Source organism: Melampsora larici-populina (genome assembly GCF_000204055.1).
Source record: "Melampsora larici-populina 98AG31 unplaced genomic scaffold MELLAscaffold_15, whole genome shotgun sequence".
In the NCBI taxonomy this organism is placed as follows: Eukaryota; Fungi; Basidiomycota; class Pucciniomycetes; order Pucciniales; family Melampsoraceae; genus Melampsora; species Melampsora laricis-populina.
This window is the reverse complement of record NW_006768779.1, coordinates 59,934-80,681: the sequence shown is the minus strand read 5'-3', so window position 1 is coordinate 80,681 and position 20,748 is coordinate 59,934. Positions and strand designations below refer to the sequence as shown.

The 20,748-nt window shown below is 40.0% G+C and overlaps 2 protein-coding genes across 2 annotated transcripts; both read right to left on the bottom strand.

Moving 5' to 3' along the window:
- Positions 1-1,427: 1,427 nt before the first annotated feature.
- MELLADRAFT_105761 (uncharacterized protein) lies at positions 1,428-3,865 on the bottom strand (the record flags this gene model as incomplete). Its single annotated transcript, XM_007409121.1, has 8 exons — positions 1,428-1,572; positions 1,702-1,888; positions 1,986-2,547; positions 2,629-2,724; positions 2,845-2,902; positions 2,987-3,461; positions 3,519-3,675; positions 3,734-3,865. 8 exons carry the CDS (start codon positions 3,863-3,865, stop codon positions 1,428-1,430), a joined length of 1,812 nt encoding a protein of 603 aa, XP_007409183.1.
- Positions 3,866-4,978: 1,113 nt separating this feature from the next.
- On the bottom strand, positions 4,979-5,525 carry MELLADRAFT_105760 (uncharacterized protein; the record flags this gene model as incomplete). The annotated part of the gene is made up of 2 exons (XM_007409120.1): positions 4,979-5,360; positions 5,407-5,525. The coding sequence occupies 2 exons, from the start codon at positions 5,523-5,525 to the stop codon at positions 4,979-4,981; spliced, it is 501 nt and encodes a 166-aa protein (XP_007409182.1).
- Between the last annotated feature and the right edge of the window lie 15,223 nt (positions 5,526-20,748).

The window sequence follows — 20,748 nt, the reverse complement described above, 5'->3', positions numbered from 1 at the left end:
AGATTCAAATCAAAGTGTACTGTCTTCGTTTTCGTGGTCCTGTTCAGTCGAAGAGAAATCGTTCTCAGTGTGTGCTTTGTGCTAGTAAATCTGTGTGTTCGAGAAGTTCCTATATAAAAAAAATCAAGTGTTAAAATTGTTATCATTGTGAAGGATAACTAGTTATTTGAAGTTGTATTTTGTGCGGAAGAAAAGAGTTAAAAGACTTACTTTGTTTGTTTGTTTTCAAAAGTAGTTAAAAGAATTGTTGTTGTTGTAGTGTTTTTTAAAGATTAGTGGAGGCTGAGCTTGGTCACAATCTAGTCGGGACATTGTAAAAGAATTAGAAGTTTTAAAATCACATCAACAACCCGCCTCTTGATCCAAGTCGAGGCCGGGTCGAGTCGGGGTCAGAAATTCATCCCAGACCTGTACCAGTGTGTTACAACCTTGCGGAAATCAACAAACTTGAGTTTACATATACTACAAACTCGTGAAGAGTTGTGTGTAATAGTGTTAGACTCCGCTCAGTGCTGCGCATCCAACCGTGTGGTGTAAAATAGGTTTCGGGAAACCTTAAAAAGACAAAGAAGTGAGAGTAGAGACACCTCATCTTAAATCTCGAAATCATTTTTGAAGGACGAGGGCAGCTTCACAGCACCTGAGTTTCATCCGGTCTCACGAGTGGTGATTCTTCCCCTCTCCGGCTCAGCCTACGCTACACTGCGTAGGAGTTCTACAACGTGCCTGAAGACACTACTGCGCGCATCAAAGAAGCTAGAAGCACGAGCTCCTGTCAACAAAGCCAATTGCCAACCAGCCCCCCCAAAGCCCTCCTTTCTCTCATCCCCGACATTGCCAAACAAGAGATTGATTTGAAAGTGCTAACCACTTTAGTCCTAGTTGCTTACTGGCGTGTTGCCTGTCTAGGAGAGTTAACAAGCAGATCAAAAGAAAACTCAAGTCATGTACCACTTATTCCCAAAGCAACCAATAAATCCTCATTTGAACAACTCCCTAATTTCCACATAATCCTTCATGTCTTCATTTGTAACAATCTTCAAAACTTTAATTTCTAATAACACTCAAACTAACTCTTCATCTTCATTTTGTAACATTCTTCATGAATTTAAGATGTAATAAAGCTTGATCTTGAAGTTCTAGATAGTCATTGATTAAGTCTTCTACTCAATACCAGAAGTCCTTGACTCAAGAGGGAGAGAAGATTAAGTTGCCACAACAGCCAGTAGGAAGCAACAGTGCCTACAGAAGCTTGCAGAGTACAAGACCTTGGGTGGGTGAGGTTGAGGTTGTGTCAAATATTGTTGAACTCATGTATGAGTCTGCGCCTGTTATATCCTTTGATAGTAACTGGATTTGATTTCCTGGTGTGCCTTACAATAAGCTGAAGTATCTATGATGGCATCATCAAGCTCCTTGTGTCATTGTTAAATCTGATTGATTTGAAATTGAGTCTTGATGGGAAGTGACATGAATTTTGATCCTCTTGCAAGACTGAGTGAGAATGTTAAATCCAGATCATTTGTATCAGAGATGCTTGAATCAAAATTCAAGAGTGATTCAGCCAATTGGCTTTGTTGTCCAGGATAGATGATGGGTTTAAATCAGAGTCAGAATTGGGGAGAGACAAGTTGATTCAGAGGCTGAATTGATATTGCTACATAGATTTAGCCAAGGCTTGGGGGTTCAACTTGAACTTACTTTCTGTGATATTCAAACAATTGGTGTTGATGAGGATTATGACCCTCTTGGGCCTCATTTGGTCTTGCTTGAGGCATAGGTGGTATTGATTGCTCTCCAAGTGATGAGTGATCACAGCTATGTACATTGACTGCCACTTTTATTCTCAATATTAAAGATCTTACCTTATCTATATCATTCACAACCCCTAAACAAAAGAAGGATGTTAAGTCTTAAATGAAATCCAAAAAAATAAATAAAAAATTGACAAACCTTTTAGTATTGATATCATCAATCCCACCCACCACTATTATCTTTGCCTTCTTTTGCGTGTTTACCACCACCATCTACCGCTACTACTTCTGCTCCAATTCCTGCTTTGCCCACTATCTTCTTTCCTTTGTTTCTAGGTCTAGGAACAATATTTTTAGATATAAAATTCTCTTTCCTAACCTCATCTTGTTCTTCATTTATCTTCTGTTTCTTTGGTCTACCCCTTGACTTCTTCACATGTGCTTCTTTATAATCTTCATCTTCTCTGTTCCTTTTATCAAGTCCTACATTATCTTCATCATCATCTGAAGTTATATCTATAGTATTGACTTTTCTTTTTCCTGTCGGTTTAGTTTGATTATCTTTTTGTTTTGTAAAATGCAAGTTGATTGTGCGAGATGATCCAGATGAAGTGGTCGGATTAGGTTCAGAATATGGATTATGAGTATCAACCAAAGGTGGTTGATTTGGTTTAGTAATACATCCACTAATCAAAATCCATCCATCATTGGGGATCATTCGATTTAAATCAATGCCTGTTTGTTCTTCTTCAAGATCTGAATCTAGTCCAACTTTGTCACTTTGATTTGTCTTCTATTGTTCAATGAACAAATTCAAATCAGATCAGTTACACATCTTCTTGAATCTAGAAAGGTTTGATGGAAATACACTTACTGATTGAATTTGAGTGGATGTAGGTTTTTTAGACCTATTAAGTGGTTTCATAAGCACTTTGACCTTTTTAGATCTCTTTACGCTTTCACCTGAAATCTAATTGGTGTTAATCGTGTTTGAAGAATCTAATGATGAATCCAAATGTTTGCTTGAAACTTGACGTGGATTTTTTAGTTCTCTATCAAGTGTTCTGATTTGCTCTTCCAATTCACTGACTTTTGAAGATGATTTATTTAATTTTGTTAAAGTTGATTGATATTTTTTATTTAAATTTCTTCCAACAAAACAAAGCTGTGAGGTAAAGGGAATCAGTATAACAAAATTCTTTAATTGAAATTGAGATAATCCAAAAGCTTACTGATGAGTATGAGAAAGTGATTGGTTCTCAGTTACAAGTTTTTCAAAATTCACCATTGAAATACCCAATTCTTCTATCAAATTTTGATTTTGATTTTCTGAATTCATTAAATCGATCTTCAATTTTTCTACTTCAGTTTCATACAAATTGGATTTTTCTTCCATTTTTTCATCTAAAGGCAATTGCTTTCTTAATTTACTGATTTCAAATTCCAATGAATTTAATTTGATCTGATATTCTGATTTATCAATCTCAAAAGATGTTTTCATTCTAGCTTTTTCTCTTCTTTCAGTATCCAATAAAGATTTTAATTCAGTCCCTCTTCTTGCCCATTCTTTATCTTTGATATTTAATTCAGTTACTTGTGTTAATAATCGTTGTTTGTGTAAAGTCACATTAGATGAAGTTCTCAAAAGGACCTTGACCATCCTTTCAAAGTCTTTTTCTTCTTCATTTAATCTTGATTTTAATAAATCTTCATTGGCCAATCATAACTTTAATCGTGATTTTAAATCTTGAATTAATATCTTACATTTATCTAAATCATTTTGATCTTCATTTCGATCTTCATCGCTTTCCACTTCAATTTCAGATAAATTTAATTTTTCTTTGAGGTTTTTTGTTTCAATCTCATTCAAAGATAACTGATGCACCAATGTACTGATTTTAGCATTCAATGAATCTCCAAACTTTCAATTGATCAATCTCAAATGATGTTTTTATTAGTTCTTTTTCTTTTCTTTCAACTTGCGATAAGAGTTTCCAGTCAGTTTCTGATTTTGCTAATTCTTCACTTTTAATAATTAATTCAGTTACTTGTGTTAATAATCGTCGGTTGTGTGAGTTGGTATTGGATTGAGTTTTCAAAGTGATTTCCATCTTCCTTTCATAATCTTGATTTTAATGAATCTTGATCTGTCAATGATAACTTTAATTGTTCTAAATTTTGAAATAATGTATCAGATGAGTTACTATCCAGAACTGGTCCAAGAGGTACCATTGATGAACAAGTTGATATACAAATACTGATGATGAGAAAACAAGTCTTGAATATTGGTCAAAAGCAATACTTTTTAGATGGTATTGATGAAGTCAGGGTTGAGTTTCTTAGATGATAAATTGTCTTGAATGTTTTGAATGAAGTTGAGTTTTGATTCGATTTGATTGACTTGATTTATTTGATCTGATGATGATGATGATGATCTAGAATAGTCTTGGTGAAGTCAAGGTTGTTGAGGATTGATTTGAGTGATCAATTGATTGGTTGAATTTTCTTTTCAAATCTTTTTAAAAAAACTTGAATCATATGTAAATCTCAATCTTGCAACAATACATCAATTGTATGTAAATCACACTCGGGTCTACCAAAGCAGAGACCTGTGGTCTCCACCACTCGTTTTTTACAAATCAAATCAAAAAGAACAAATCAAAAAAATAAATCAAAAAAGACAAATCAAAAAAGACAAATCAAAAAAAATCACAACAAATCAAATAACAAAAATAAAAAATAAAATAAAATCAAAAAAAATAAAAAAAATAAAATAAAATCAAAAAAAATCAAATCAAATCAAAAAGAACAAATCAAAAAAACAAATCAAAAAAGACAAATCAAAAAAATAAAATCAAAAAAATAAAATCAAAAAAATAAAATCAAAAAAATAAATCAAAAAAGACAAATCAAAAAAAACAAATCAAAAAAGACAAATCAAAAAAAACACAACAAATCAAATAACAAAAATAAAAAAGAAATAAAAAAATAAAATAAAAATAAAAAAAATAAAATCAAATCAAAAAAAATAAAAAATAAAATCAAATCAAAAAAAATCAAATTGAATCAAAAAAAATCAAATCAAATAAAAAAAAATAAAAAAAAATAAAAAAAATAAAAAAAAATCACAAAAAATCAAATCCAAAAAAAACATATGGCTTCATTGCAAAAGATTATTGGGAAGACTTGTATGTGTATGTTAACTCACTTCCTCTTTTCATTTTTCATATTTTCTCCTGACTGGGCTTTTGGGTTCCGACTCTTACTTCTGTAGTCATCCAGTCTCTCGTCTCTGCTATCCTTTCTGTCATAATATCTTGGAGATCTATCTTGTGGTGGTGGTGATTGTGAGCGATGGGAGCGACTAGGGTACCATCCGTCTTCTCCGCCACGGTGTCGACTGCCTGATTCTCCTTTGTCATTTCGGGCATAATGGCAATCATGGTGGTCATGATGGTCGTGGTTATAATGGTTGTAGTCTGATTGGTAGCGATTATTCCTATCATGGCCTCTTCCATGGCCTCCTCCTCTTTTTCCTCTAAAACCTCCTTGGTTATGGTTGTTGCTTCTACCATACGAGTTATCTTCTTTGGTTGATTTTGATGACTACAAGTTAGTGATTGCAATCAAGAATCAATAATTAGTTAAACACAAACCTGCTTCACTTTTGGTCTCTTTTGGGACAGCGTCCTCAACGTCCTTTTTTGCTGGGTTTTGCGCCTTTGGGACAGCTTTTGCAATGTCCTCTGCTTTTGCTTTCAAATCAATCATTGCAGCCTCTTTGGGACTGACTTTGATGAAAATATCAGCTCCTTCCTTGTGTTCCAAAGATTTGTTAGTTTCTTGATATTCATGATGTTCAGGAAGTCCTCCTCCAAAAGGAAATCTACAAGTGGGAACAGGGAAGGGAATAGTCGAGTGGTTTTTTGGGAAGACCTTCATAAGACTACGAATTGATATTTTGATATGTACTGTCTTGTCTTCACGCGGCATACGTGAGTAAAACAACCAGCTAGTATTAGATGAAGAACCACCTATGCTGGTTACGTCCGCACTTTCAAGCTGAGCGATTCCTGCATTCTCACGCTTGTCAAAATGCCAAACACCAAGAATCCCTTCAACAGACCTGACTACCCTACACCAGTAATGGGAATGGGCCCAGTATCCGCGTGAAATCATCACATATTCGACACCGCCAAGTTCCATTCGAGCTGGCCAATTTGTTTTGCCCTGGTACCTTTTACGCTCTTCCGAATCCATTCCAACAACACCATCTAAGAAGAAGTATAGATGTAAAGGTGCTGATTGGGAATCAATGACAATTTGAATGTTATTTTTCGCAAATGAAGGATTAGGAACAGGTTGTTCTGTTCTCTGCGCTTTTGGGTGACAATCTTCGCATAAAGCTCCTTCCTTTGTAAAGCCTTCAGTCATCCACATAGATATCACGTGGGAAACATCTGAGTATGCAATGTTGGCTGAGGTAAAGGTGGCCGGCAACAAATGAATTGTGGCTTGACGTTGGTTATTCACTCGGAGGTGATCTGAATTCCGAAGACAAGATATGGTCTTCACTATGTTGTGTTGAAATAATGGCCTGAGAGTACATTTGTTGTCTGCCATGTCTGCGAGTAATAGCTCAATAAAGCCATCAGCTGAACAGAAGACGTCGAGGGGGTATGAGCTGGATTTTTCCTGAACAGCTTTGTGGATAAGTTGCTGCCATCGGGTCGTGCTTTGGCCTTTGTTCTCACCCAAAATTTCAAAGTTGCAGTGAGCGGTGAAATGACGAGTAATAACATTGACTAGATTTGAGCTGTTGACAGTCAGGTACCTACTCCAAGAAGGTCCAAACAGCGCATAGAGGCACTTGAGGGTGGCAGACTGCCAACATCGGTTCCTGTTTCCTTTGGTAGTGCCAGCGGACTAAGATTGATATGTAGTGAGAGCGCTTCTGTTGATGTTCTGCGAACCCATTGGTCCACCCAACAAGGCTGTGGCGCTGGCCTGGGAAGGACCTGCCAATGGTTCTCGGACCTCGAGTTTCTTCTCTGAATCACAAGGAATTGGAGAATCACTGGAACCTCGCAGCTTCCTCTTCCGATCTTCTACTTCTGGAAATAGCTCTTTTTTGTTTGACTCGATTTGATTTTTTTTTTAGATTTTCTTCGATATGAACTTTTGTCTAAGAACACGATAATTTAATTGTTGATTTGTCAAAATTTGATAATGTGAGAAATGATCAAATGAGCCTCTGACAAGCTATGATCTAGGAGGTGTGCCATTATATCACCAGAACTCTGTGCACTGACAACGCAATACATGGCCCGAAAAGGAATTCCCTTTGAGCCTAAGTGCTTGTGCCGGAGGACCTGCTCAGTCCTTGGTAAAAAGCCTAATCCGTGGTCCTCTTTGTACGTCGCATAGCCAACACTCTCATTTGACCCGCGCATCAGCGTGTTGATGAAATTCTAACGGAAGCAGAAAATTCAAGTTAATTTACAAACACATAGAGGGCAAAGAGCACAGAGTTACATTCAAGGTCGATTAAGTGATCTCGGCTTCGCGTGAGTGAGTAAGTGAAAGAAAGTCTGGAAGGAAGCAAAACGGAGAAAACAAAATCAAGTATTTCTGAGAGCGAATCGGCTGCCGATGTCACCGCGAGGCTGATGAGGGTCCAGACCATGAGGAGAGAGCTGAAAAGTAAAACTTGACGAAAAAAAGGGTCAAAATCCTCGAAAAACTGCACAACACCAAACAGATGAGAATTAACTCATTGATCATTGATTGTAGGTTTTTTTTTTTGATTTTGAAATTTTGAATTTAGATTCGATGTCATCCTGATGAATTCGATCTTCGATTCCTTTGTTTGAAATTAGCTTTGATTTTGATTTTGATGATTTGATGACGGATGATGATTTCTTGAACCTTGATATATTGTATTTGCTTTTTCCAAGCTCTTGACCTGAAACGGGTTGAGAATTTCGCAGTCGTGTTGGTCATTAGTGAAAGGGGAAGATGGCTGAAGTTGGTATGGTGCGAACCAGTCGGTGATGTAACAATGAAGGATGTGTTGATGACGAGTGGGTGCTTTTGGCCAATAATTGGTTCGGTTACAGCCACCGGTACCGCAGGGATTCTTAAGCGGGATTTGGCCAAGTTCGGGTCTTGAATTTGAAAAAAAATCTTGGTGAAGTTGAGCGTGTATGTATGGGGACGAGTCGCTCTCAAATCTCCTCTCGACTCGAGTCAGCTCAACTCGTCAAGAACAATACAGTGTTCCGCAGTGCTTCAAACTCTGCACAATCAGAGTAGCGGCTTGTGAACCCTTGTCGACATATCCCACTAGGATAATAGAACATCAACCACCACGACACAAACATGTCAGTGAGAAACGTCCCCGGCGACAGACGACACCAAGGAAGTTTACCCCTGGTGTAGCTAATTTGATTCTTAGAATATTCAATGTTTAAATTCCAATTGATTTTGAAATATCTATTGAAAAATTTATGTAATATTCTAGCCTTGATTTTTTTCAATTGTAGAATATTGGAAAATATATTACGTAAAATATCTATAATCAATCTTTGGATCAATCGGTCTAGCCTTTCAATTCTGTCATAAATTTGATATTTGATATGAAATGGTTTACAGAAATCTATTGAAGATCAGGAATAAATATATGTATTGATGATGTAAAAAGTTTTTTCATTGCATTGGTTGCCACGAGCCAATCTCACATGATGAAATATGAAATTATATAATTTGTCATGCTTCAGTTGAGATGCGTCTATGAACGGCCATGGAGAGGTATAAAAGCCTCCAAGGAACCTAGCCAATTTCCGCCATTCTTCAAAAGCTTCTTAAATCCCTATAGCCAATATACTTGGAGACTGAATCTATTAGTACATTGTTTGTGATAACCTGTGGTGAATACTCTATATTCTTCTTCCCTTCACTTCATCATATATTGATATATTACTTCTTTTGATATGATCAGTCAAGCAAACTTTATAGCATATATATTTCAACATATCATGGTATCTATAGCTCTAAGAACAATAAACCACATACTACCATACGCCTTGCTGACACTTGTTTTGATATTTTCTCCACCCCTCCTCCCCCTCCCTCCCCTCTCTTTTTTTCATGAATTGATTTTGGTATCACTTAACTAATATTTCTTCTTTTTCTTCTGATACAATAGACTTCAACGTTGATATGATTTCAATCTACTCATATATATATGGAAGATAGGCAAATAACAAATACTTGCTTGCGATTACTATTATATCTTCATTTGCTTTGATAAAATCACTACCTTTCCTATCTTCTTATTTTTTTTACTTTATTTTCATTTTCAGTTTGTCTTTCATAATTGAAGATTGATATAGAACTCATGTGATTTTCCAATGCATATATTTTGAGTAGTTACTCTCTTGTTATCTTCTCAATATATTTTCTCCTATTTTCTTATTCTTAAGTAATCATGGATATCCTTATTAAATCTCTGCATATAATATATATAGATGTTCTTTATGATTATTTATCTTCTTTAATCAAAGCTACCTTCATTATCTTTCTTCTTTACATCATTTGCTTGGTCTTTGATTTTTTTAATTAAATGAGTCATGACTATAGATTAATATCTTATGCAATTTCCTTCATTTGAAGCCTCCGGCTTTCAAGCGGAACTCAGCACTTATATGTCTAGCCCTAAGGGGAGGCATAAATGCTGAGTATTTGCTTCAAGGTGGGGGGTTTTACCATTTACATTTATTTAACTAGACCTCAGGCGGGCAAGCCCGCCCTTATGCCCAATGAATTAAATTTACAGTGTGAACTTATGTACAACATAGGATGATGAACAATGTTCACTTTACTTCAGGCATAAATGTAGAAGGCTAATGTTCATGGATAAAATTTCATTCAGTGCATAGTAAGTGGCACAGGAACTTGAATCTTGGGAGCAATCCAATGTTCCTTTTTTAGTTACATTCTGAATTATGACCAGATGAGTTCAGTAGTTGCCAATGGGCAAACCTCTACTGTCCCATTCAAATGCCTTCAAAAAATAATCTGACAGCGGGGGTGTAAGGTTTCAGTTGAAACCTTCACTGGGGTCCGGAGGTTAATCCGGCACGACTCTCACGAGAGCGAAATAACTTGGAACTTTGTTATGTATTACGATCTGGTTCCAGAAAGTCCAAAGTAAGGCTCTCGGAGGAGTCAGTAACAAGAAATAATAAAAGAATAAAACAAATGATAACAAGTAGAAAAGCCATATGCTCACCTGGTTCCAGAAAGTCCAAAGTAAGGCTCTCGGAGGAGTGAGGACTTTCTGAAACCGGGCGTGGAGACAAAAGGTATAGTTCTGTTTATCTAATCCCATAATGTATAATCCCATGAACACCCGTCTGTACTTGTGTACTCCTTACACCCTTCCCTCCTAAAAACAAAAGTCTAACTGTCCGCAATAATTATCAAAGAGAAAAAAAAAACACGACAATTGGCATAACTCGCCCCTATAAATGTGACCATAACTCGTCCCTGAGAAAGCAGAAAAAATAGTAATTGAGAGAACTAAATAAAAATAAAAAAAAGAAGTCATAAGAAGATTTGAAGTCGTCAAAATGATAGAAATCTTTTTGATTTGTTCTTGAGGTCCTGAATTTGATGAGAAGGATATTTTTGTATTTTTTTGTTTGATATATAAGTTTAAATAAAAAATGAAACATGAATTGATGATGTCTTTAGTCTTTCGTGTCTTGAATCTTGAGTCTTGCGTCGATAAGCTCTTGAGTCTTGTCTTAATGTAACATAATGCATTTTATTTGTGAGATTCCTTGAGGTCCAAACCGTTCGTCACATTTGATTACCTGTTATTTAGGAGATAATTTTGCTTGCCAGCCGTTTCACAAAGGATAAATAGGGGAAAAAAAATTATCGAACTCACATTGCGGGGGTGCTAGCGCGTCAAAATGATGCACACCCCCTTGTCAATTGTCCTAGCATGCCCCAGTGGCTCCAATTCCCGGACCTAAAGGGGTTGTTTTCGGAATTGACAAAGCCAATTTGTTGGCTGCAAGTGAAATTGTTTGTCTCGAATATTGTTGTCCTAGGCGATCGTCAAGCGATGAGGTACTGTTATTTAGGAGATGAAATTGCTTGCCAATGTTTTCTTTACTACAGGGTGCATAAGAAATAAAAGACTCACATTGCGGGGGTGCTAGCGCATCTAATTTGATACACACCCCCTCGTCACAATTCCTAGCTTGCCCCATGGGCTCCTCTCGAGACTCTCCTGGGGTTGATTCCGGTTGTGACGAGACCAATTTCATGGTCGCAATGTCGGTTTGGTCCGCCTCGTCATAGTGGTAGAGTTTGAGCTTTGAGATGTGAAAAACAGGGTATGTGAGGTCGTTGGGCTTCAAATGTAGTCGGTAATCACGTCCTGAATTCAATACCTCCAACACTTTGTATGGACCATCGTAGCGCGCTCGAAGTTTACTAGTACCTCTAAAGTTACCTCCAACCACGTGTTGTCGGTCTGCACTGTCAACCATAACCTGATCTCCAATCTTGAAATGTGACCCTTCTCGACGTCAAAGGTTATACTGCAAAGCTTGCTCTACCCGACTACACCACACTCTGTCTCTCCAACTTGCCCACTCCGCTTGACGTCGCTCTATCCAATGCTTTACGTCGTCTGCATCGTCTTCTAAAGGCGTCTGTATTGGGAAAAGACGGGGAATGCGGCCATATACAAAGTGAAAGGGTGACACTCCCGTGGAAGCATTGACAGCCGAGTTGATGGCAAACTCTGCAGCCGGCAGGGACTGGAACCACTTACCGTGTTTCTCAGCTGCATAGTGACGTAGGATTTGGCCGACTGTCTTATTTGTACGTTCACTTCGACCGTCTGCTTGAGGGTGATAAGAGGTAGAAAGATTGATTTTTACTCCTAGTAACTCGTGTAAACGTTGCCAGAATCGTGACGTCCAGGCCTTATCCCGGTCTCCAATGATGGATGTCGGCAGACCGAAGATGGAAGACCACGCTGTGTAAAGTCGAGCAGCTGAGCGCTCCGCTGTGTCACGTTGAGAAGTTGGGATTAAGCGGACAAAGCCCGTTAGCCTACATGTGCAGGATAAAATCATGTCGTACCCTGAGATCTTGGGGAATGGTCCTATGAAATCGATTGCAATAGATTCCATGGGACTCTTTGGGACTTCCGATGTTTGAAGCTTTCCTGTAGTTGCTGTAGTCCGTGCCTTAATTCGTTGACATGAGTCGCAGGCTTTTAACTGTGCTTCAACTTCTTTCGCCATACCTGGCCAAAAGAAAGTGCTACGGAGCCGCGCTAACGTTTTCAACACACCTAAATGGCCCAAGGCTGAGTGAGCTTGTGATATGAGTTCATGGCGCAGGTTGTCAGTTTGCGGAATGACTAATCGACCATCTAGATATAACAAATCGTCTTTCATCACACAGTCTTCTCTCAGTGGTACCACCTTTTTCAATTTAAGACAAAACTTGTCCGTTGCGTAACCGTCTTGAATCATTTGGATTTCTTCATCTCTCAACGTCGCTCTAACTTCACATAAAGCAATATCGTCCCGCCGTGAAAGCGCATCTGCTACTGAGTTGTCCTGACCTCGTAAGTATCTAAAGTCCAGGTCAAACTGCGACAAGGTCTCTAACCACCTTGCTTGCCGTCGGCTGAGGTTTCTCTGAGTCATCAGGTGCGTCAGGGAATGATGATCTGACATCACATTGACCCTCATGCCCAAAAGCAGCATTTTCCACTTGTTGAGCGCGTTGATCACTGCCAGGAGTTCCTGTTCATGAACGGGGTAGTTCTTCTCGGCGGGATTCATGGTTCGACTTTCATATGCAATAGGTGAGGCTGTATCCCACTGAACTCCTTGGAATAGTGCAGCCCCTAATCCGTTACCACTAGCATCCGTAAACAGCCATAAAGGCTCTTCTGAATCATAATCCAAGTTTCGAAGTACTGGTAATGTTGTAATGAGTCGTTTGATATTATTGAAAGCAGTTTCTTCTGCTTCTCCCCACCGAAAAGGTTTCCCTTTTAAGGACGTGCTTGTCAAAGGAGAAAGAGTTCCAACATAATGAGAAAGTCCGTCAATGAATTTTTTCATCCATTGGACAGTACCTAAAAATTTGAGTAATTGCTTTGAGTTTGTTGGTGAAGCCCACTTGGATATCTTTTCAACCTTTTCGTCGTCTGGACAGACACCTGTCTCACTGATTATGTGTCCTAAGAATTTGATTTCACGTCTGAACAATTTACTTTTCTTGATTGAGCAATAAAGCTTTGCTGCCCGCAGTCTTTCCAACACCTGTCGTACGTGAATTTCATGCTCTTCGACGCTCTGGGAGAAAATGACGATATCATCAATATAGACTACGCATATCTTTCCTACCAAGTCGCCTAAAATTTCTTCATTTCGAGCTTGGTGTGTTGCAGGTCCGTTTGTCAATCCCATTGGCATGACAAGCCACTCAAACAAGCCCCATGGAGTTTTGACCGCCGTCAGCGGGATGTCCTCCTCACGCATCAGGTCTTGAAAAAATGAATTCACTTGATCTACTACGGACCAGACTTTACCAGTAGCCACTAACCTCACTGATTCGTCTACATTGGGGAGTGGTGCTCGATCTTTGACGGTGTATTTGTTCAGAGTTCTATAGTCACATACCCATCTGGGTAACTCTGTTGGGTCCTTCTTCGGAATGATCATTGAAGGAGAACCGTATTGGCTCTGAGATCGTCTGATTCGGCCAGCTTTAAGGCGTTGATCCACCAGCTTACGCCAAGCATCCCGGTGCTTTTGCGGGTATCCGTACTGCTTTTCATTGATCACAACGTTGGGATCAGTGAGGATTATTTTATGTCGGACTTTTCTGCTGGCCTCAGGTAAACCTTCTGGAAAGATTTCATCCGGCGGATCACCCTCCTCCACTGGAGGCAGTTCTGCTGGGAAAATGTCTTCAAATTCTTTCAAGACGGACATCTCCCGTTCACTCATGTCTCGGGCTGTGCTGATCTTTGCAAGATTGCCAATTGCACATAACACACACTTCAATTCAGCTTTCATTGCTTTCTCGTACAGGATTTTTCCACTGGGAGTATGTAGCACACATCGTCGATGAAGGGAGACATCAAGTTTGAATTTTGATAGAAATGGAGAACCTAAAATCATGTCATAATTTCCTCCTAAGGGTGCCAACTTGAAAAAAACAGCACCAAACCGTAGGCTGGGCTCATCACATTTGAGATTAGCTATTGCAAACTCTCGCAGTATCAGAGGGTCGCCTTCGGTGGAGATTGCCAAGCGTACCTCGACTGGTGCCACTAACGGTCTTCGAACCACCCGTAATTCAAGAGCCATCTTGTTCGATAACAGGTTTGTCCCAGCTCCTGAATCAATCAAAGCCCGAACAATTTTTCCGTTACACATTAGCTCTAGAATGATAGGAGCGACTGATGAAGGAGCTACGCACCCTCCGGCACCTTCAGCTTCCTCTTCGACTAATCCCATGCGAAATTGATCTGCTTTGTCATAGGCTGCGATATCTTCAGCAATCATATCCGGGAAGGTATCAATGGCCGCGACGCGAGCTGGTGCAGGAGTGGTGGCTGGTCGGCCTGCTGGTCGCTGAGTTGGTGCTCCTGGGGGTCTGGTTTGATTTACCGCTGTTGATGATCGATTAGGTCTCGGGCCAGGATTAAAGTCCGAAGGAATTGAGAGAAATCACACATTCCTCTTTGTGCAGTGAGGATTGTTACATTTATCCTTGCAGACTGCACAAATACCAGACGCGCGGAGGTATTCATGATATCTCCAAGCGTTGTCGGCTTTTTCCTCGTCGGAACGGGTTCTGGGTTGGTTGACAGTACGAGGGTGAACAGGTGCAGATGAATTCGTCACGAGAGGGGCTGGTGGTGGTTTGTTTCGTGCCGAACCTTCAGTCAAGAGTTTACTGTCTGTGAGAAAACACCAGATACCGTCGGCTGCGTCTTTGAAGGCCGGAAACAAGAATGGTTCGGCTTGCAAGTGCTTCTCCCGTTCAATCATGTTTTTGAACAATCGAGGCGCTCCCCAAGTAATGTACTCGGCAAGTTTTCTGTCTGATACACCCTTTAAGCGTTTCACTAAGCGATGCAACCCTTGAGCTCGGGTGACATAGGCGTCGAAAGATTCTGAAGGTTTCATCTGAAGTCGGCGCAGTGCTTCTTCCGTGTCCGCTAACCAAGCGTGCGGCAGAGTTCCCTTGGCCATCATTTCCATAGCCACCTTCCAGGATTGATGGCGTAATGAATCCTTGTTTGCTTGGTACCAGGCCGACAATTCTTCATTGTTAAGTAAGGATCCGAGAAGTTTTAAACGCTCCTGATCGTCCGACAGATTTTTGACCTCAAAAGTTTCCTCCATCATATCTTGCCAGTGAAATAAGTCCGCTGGATGGCCAAATTTGCCGCTAAACTTAGGCAAGTCGCTCAATTTGATGCGGTCGGCCGTCATAGGGGCTGGTGCGACTGGATGTGGCAGATACGGCGGAATTGGATAATAAACCTGATGATACGGCGTATAACCGGTTGGCGTTAGGTGTGCTGACACCGGTGTCGACGTTTGGTATCCTGCCGCAGGCGTTGGTGCAGAAGCACATGGTTGAGACTGAGCTGGTGGCTCATTCGTTCCGGTGTATTGGGCACCTTCTTCTTGCAGGTCATTGGCTGATGATGGTACATTCCCAGGCGCTGCCGCCGATTGATCCGTACCTTCCTCGTTTCTCGTGGATTCCCTTGGCAAGGGACTAGGCGATACCGGACTGCGATTGACATATTGGTTAAAAACTTGGCCGGCTCGACCAAATCCCATGCTTTCACGCCCTAAGCCCGGACTGGTATAAGCATGTGAGCGCTCCGCCATCAACTCTCGTACCATCCGCTGAAGTGAGAGTGTCTCTTGACGACCTTGGGCTAGTGTCTCGTTTTGGAGGCGAAGACTCTCGACTTGCTGACGTAGGGATTCGATTGTCTCCTGATCATTTGACATTGTGTTCGATGTGTCACACGTCAAGGTAGTTGCGTTCACGGTACTGTCAACTTGTTTGGATTCAGGTGTTTCTGTAGTTAAATGACCGGGAGGGTGTGGTGTTTCTAAGTTTGATGCGAACAACTTCTGAAAATGCAGGTCGATGACCGTCTTCTCGGATGCTGATGGTGAGACTGTGGGAGGCGAAAAATGAACCGCCGTTACCTCTGCAGGGCTAATTCGATTGCTAGACGCGTAGAGTATTCGATCAGTTGGCGCTGGTGATCCGGACACCGATGCCTCTGGTCTCCACTGGTATCTTGGTGCGGGGGGTGGTTCAGGAGACTCGGCAATTAATTTCTGCTTTTCCTTTCGAGCTTGACGAAGTAAGCTATCAGGATCGTCAAGAAAGTTGTCGGGTTTCAGAGATGCTGCGCCACTCATTCGACACGTTTGCGAATTCGGTTGTTGAACTGATTTCAGGGTTTGAATATGGTTGCAGAGATGATTTGATTGGTTCGAACTAGAGCCTGATGACTGAATTGGCAGATGACAGATATGGCAGATTGACAGAAGGAGAACCGAGGGTGACAGAAGAGAGAGAAAAAAAATTGTAGGTAGAATCTTGTGTATAACTTTGAAGTGATCAAGTTAAAAAAAGTGTAAGGTTTCAGTTGAAACCTTCACTGGGGTCCGGAGGTTAATCCGGCACGACTCTCACGAGAGCGGAATAACTTGGAACTTCGTTATGTATTACGATCTGGTTCCAGAAAGTCCAAAGTAAGGCTCTCGGAGGAGTCAGTAACAAGAAATAATAAAAGAATAAAACAAATGATAACAAGTAGAAAAGCCATATGCTCACCTGGTTCCAGAAAGTCCAAAGTAAGGCTCTCGGAGGAGTGAGGACTTTCTGAAACCGGGCGTGGAGACAAAAGGTATAGTTCTGTTTATCTAATCCCATAATGTATAATCCCATGAACACCCGTCTGTACTTGTGTACTCCTTACAGGGGGATCAGTTTCATGGGAGTATATAAGGAATGATGATAACCTACAAGCATTATGTGATTTGTTGTGGACTGCGCCCAAGTTGAAGCAAGTATTAGGTTTAGGGTGATACAACACAAAGGTACAAGTTTAAAAATGGAAACATTGGGAGGCAGGAGAATTGAATGTGATGACCTCAACTTGTAGTTTAGATGATTTCATCGTAGGAGGGGAGCAGGATAGCAATGTGTGGATATCTAATGCAAAGTAAAATTTTGTTTATTATGAATTATGGGGTACAAACATCAAAACCCGGGTTTTTCCCCCCAGTTTCCCAGCTTCCCAACTCAGCCTTTTTGGCTGTAGTTTGGAAACTGGGAACCTGGGTGAAAAACTTGGGTTTTTAGCAACAAATTACTGTCCCTTTATTCTCCAGCACCCTTATATAGCTATATTACACAATGCCTCACTCACACCTAACCCTTATACCACATCAACACACCTCAAATGATAACCTTCATGCCTTGGTTAACTTCCAAACAACCCCTCAAGGGATCAATCTAAACACCCTGATAGAGGAATCTATTCTTTGACTTTCCACAAATCAAATCATGTATCAAATTTCTTTTTTATATTCAAAAATATGCAGAACAGCTATTTACATTTTGGGAGAATCTAATTTTAAATTTCTCAAGAGGAAACTGCTTGTCAAATTGATCAATCATACAGTTGAAATATTGGAAGGGTAGATTTTCATTTTATTTGTTTAAGATGAGACAAGTGAAAGTTTAGAGACCAAGTACAAACTGAAACAGCGCAAATCAAAAGTTGATATCTACAAATCTCAACTCATTGGAAAAGAACCACAAATGCTGCTTCACACCATCTTTACTCAATCCACAATCTGATATCAAAATGCTTCCTTATATAACATTGTGAGAAGATCAAATGAAAAAGTTGAAGCAATTGTGTTTCAAATCAAACCAATCAATTAAAATTGGGGCCAAGCTGCTTTTGCTTTGCTGACATCCAACTCAAAGGCAGCTTTGACAATAGGAATTGAGTTGAATGATATATCTGAGTACATGTTGAATGAAGTGACTGAAATGGTTGATTGAGGGTGATGGCTGAGATGATTGGTGACGTGAGAAAAGAGTGCTGAGCTGTGCTGTGAGAATTGTCTGGAGAACTGTCTTCTTGCGCTCAGTTTATGTGGTTTGTGAGGTGTCCCCAGTTTTCTCCAAGTTGGGAAACTGGGAAAAAACCCGGCTTTTGATGTTTGTATCCTGTAAATGTTGACGAGAAAAGAAGCACATATGACACAATTCATGTTACTAACATTTAGGTCTATTTGAGAATAATTGTAAAGAAAGCAATAAGAAAATGTAAGGATGGCAGAGTGAATAGCCAAATGAATTGTGTGATATTGGACAAGAACACTACCTGATATGGGAGTTGAGTGAAGTCAGGCAGAGGAAAGGCTCATATAATGCTGAGGAGATTTTAGGGTTAGGGTTAGGGTTACAAGGTAGTCACAGGGTCAGGGTTGAAAGTGCATGCACATGCATGCACATGTGGGCATGCTGGGCTGTGCATGCATATGGATGTGCATGGGGGCATGCACAGGCACATGCACAGGTGCATGGGTGCACAGGTGCATAGGTGCATAGGGTGCATAGGGTGCATGGGTGCATAGGTGCATCGTACAGGCATGTGTAGTATATCATTGGGGTCGTACAGAGGATGTGTGGAATTTTTTTTTTGGTGGTCTGGTCCAATCCCATTACAAAAAGGCAGGGAAATGTGTTTTTGTGTGGGAAAGTTCAAAAATAGCAAATCAGACTACATTGACAATACAAATGTCAAGATTCAAGGTGGAAGCTGAAATGCTGGTGTTGTGTAGGGTACACCATTGGAATTGGTGTAACAATGCGCAGACAACCGTGAGAAAATAAATTTTTGAAAAAAAATGACTGTTTAGGTTTATTCTTATTGCAAATACACTGGGAGTTGAGTTCCCACAACCAAACATCCATGAATAGAGAGAGTCTTGGTTCAGTGAGATTGTGATCTAAGGTACCACACAGTACTAGGCCAATAGTGTGCATACAACATTGCACACCAAACATCAGTTCAAAGGGAATTGTCCAATGGAACATAGGTTATGGCGTCATTGCTCCCATGCCATGAAGACTCTTGGCATATACTATACATACAATGTTAGCCCAACATTCAGGAGGTTGGTGCCCTGTGCAACATTTTAGACAGACAAGGGTAGCTAGCAATAAGCAATCAGCAACATTGAAAATGATCATCTACAACACCAATCAAGGCAATTAGGGTCACTCCCCAACAACATCACGCAGATGACCGCAAGAGATCCTTGCGATCAGCCCTGTTTTCATTCACGAGGACACCCTGAGACATGTCCCACATTTTGCTCAGGCCTTGACAGTGGTCTGCTATTGAAATAAATTTGTGCTGAAGGGCATCTCATGAAAGAAGAACTTGAGCGCTGGAATATTTGACAAGTCCGGTCGCACTTTCTACTCTTTTCCCCCCTTCACAAATTCTAAACTTGATCATTCTTCTACATATATTCTCATCACCGTTTCCAGATTGGCCTTGTTGGATGCTATTAATGTTGTCATCTTTATCTTGTTGTCCACTTTGCAAGTCAATCCAATATTTATGAGCAGGTCTATTTGTTTGTTATCTTCATTTTACAATCCCTTGTTCTTTTGCAACATTGTGAGTCAATCCTATTCTTTAGAACAAGTACCTTGAAATTGATGCACTAACACTGTGTACTGAAATCTTCAAGTACCAGTATCCATGTTATCCACCCTATCTCTACTATGTGGCTTTCCACATCTACTTGTTTCTGTTTTCAATTTCCTAGATAACAAATACCTGTTACCAGCCCTGATCCCTGGACACTGGACACGGGTTTTTGGTGGTCCACGTGTTCGTGTCCCAGGGATCAGGGATGAGCCCTCTCAAGGCAGGCAAAGGACTACCCTGTGCGGGCCGAAAGTTTCACCACATGCATGGCTCAAACCCAGGGCCTGCTGTGAACCAATGCCCACCATGTTCATGCGCCTTGCGCCCACCATTTAGCCATGGCTCTTGCTTTTTTTCAGGGAGGCTGCAAATGAAAGATGCACTTGGAAGTGAGTTGGTAAGAGTTCAAATTGAAGAAAGTGTCCTTCGACATGTTCGAGGTATGGTGGCTGTATGTATCCTTCTTTTTTGAAATTATTTGTGTTTGAGTTTTACCTAACTTTTTTTGGCTTTAGGATCGGAGAATTCGGAATGAAACGACATGATGTAGTATTGATTGGGATTATAATTATTACCTTCTTTGTGGCATTTTGCTACTTGTGCGTACATGAACTATCTATTGATTAGATGACAAGTAGGCTTTTTATTACCCACTAGATCAATAACGGTCTAGTGGTTTATGATGAATTTGTAGTTAGAAAGGGGTACTATTATCATTTTGTTAAGAGGATCAAGTTGGACTTTCTCAGAATACTCATGACATTTCATCGCTCTTCTCAATAATGGTCATGGAGAAATGAAATTAGAACTGGAAATCTCAGTAGAAATAAACATGAGCAAAAAGTGAAGTCAGTCGATCATTTTCAAACTTTTCTCGATGCTTTTCAAAACGACTTTTTGATTACAAAAAGAAAATGTTGAGATGAATCTTGAACAAAGGATCCTTGAAAGGATAGAGAAGAAGCAAATACAAAGACCAAGATAAGTTTCAACGAGTTCATCTTCTCTATGATTCTAACATTCTTTTCGATCGATACTCTCCAAGCAACATTTTTGAGATCAATTCTTACTTGTCAATATATCTAAGCTGTTCAGCGCTGATGAGAAATTTTGAATTTCAACAATCAAAACAACAGGCAGTCACATAGAGATCACCTT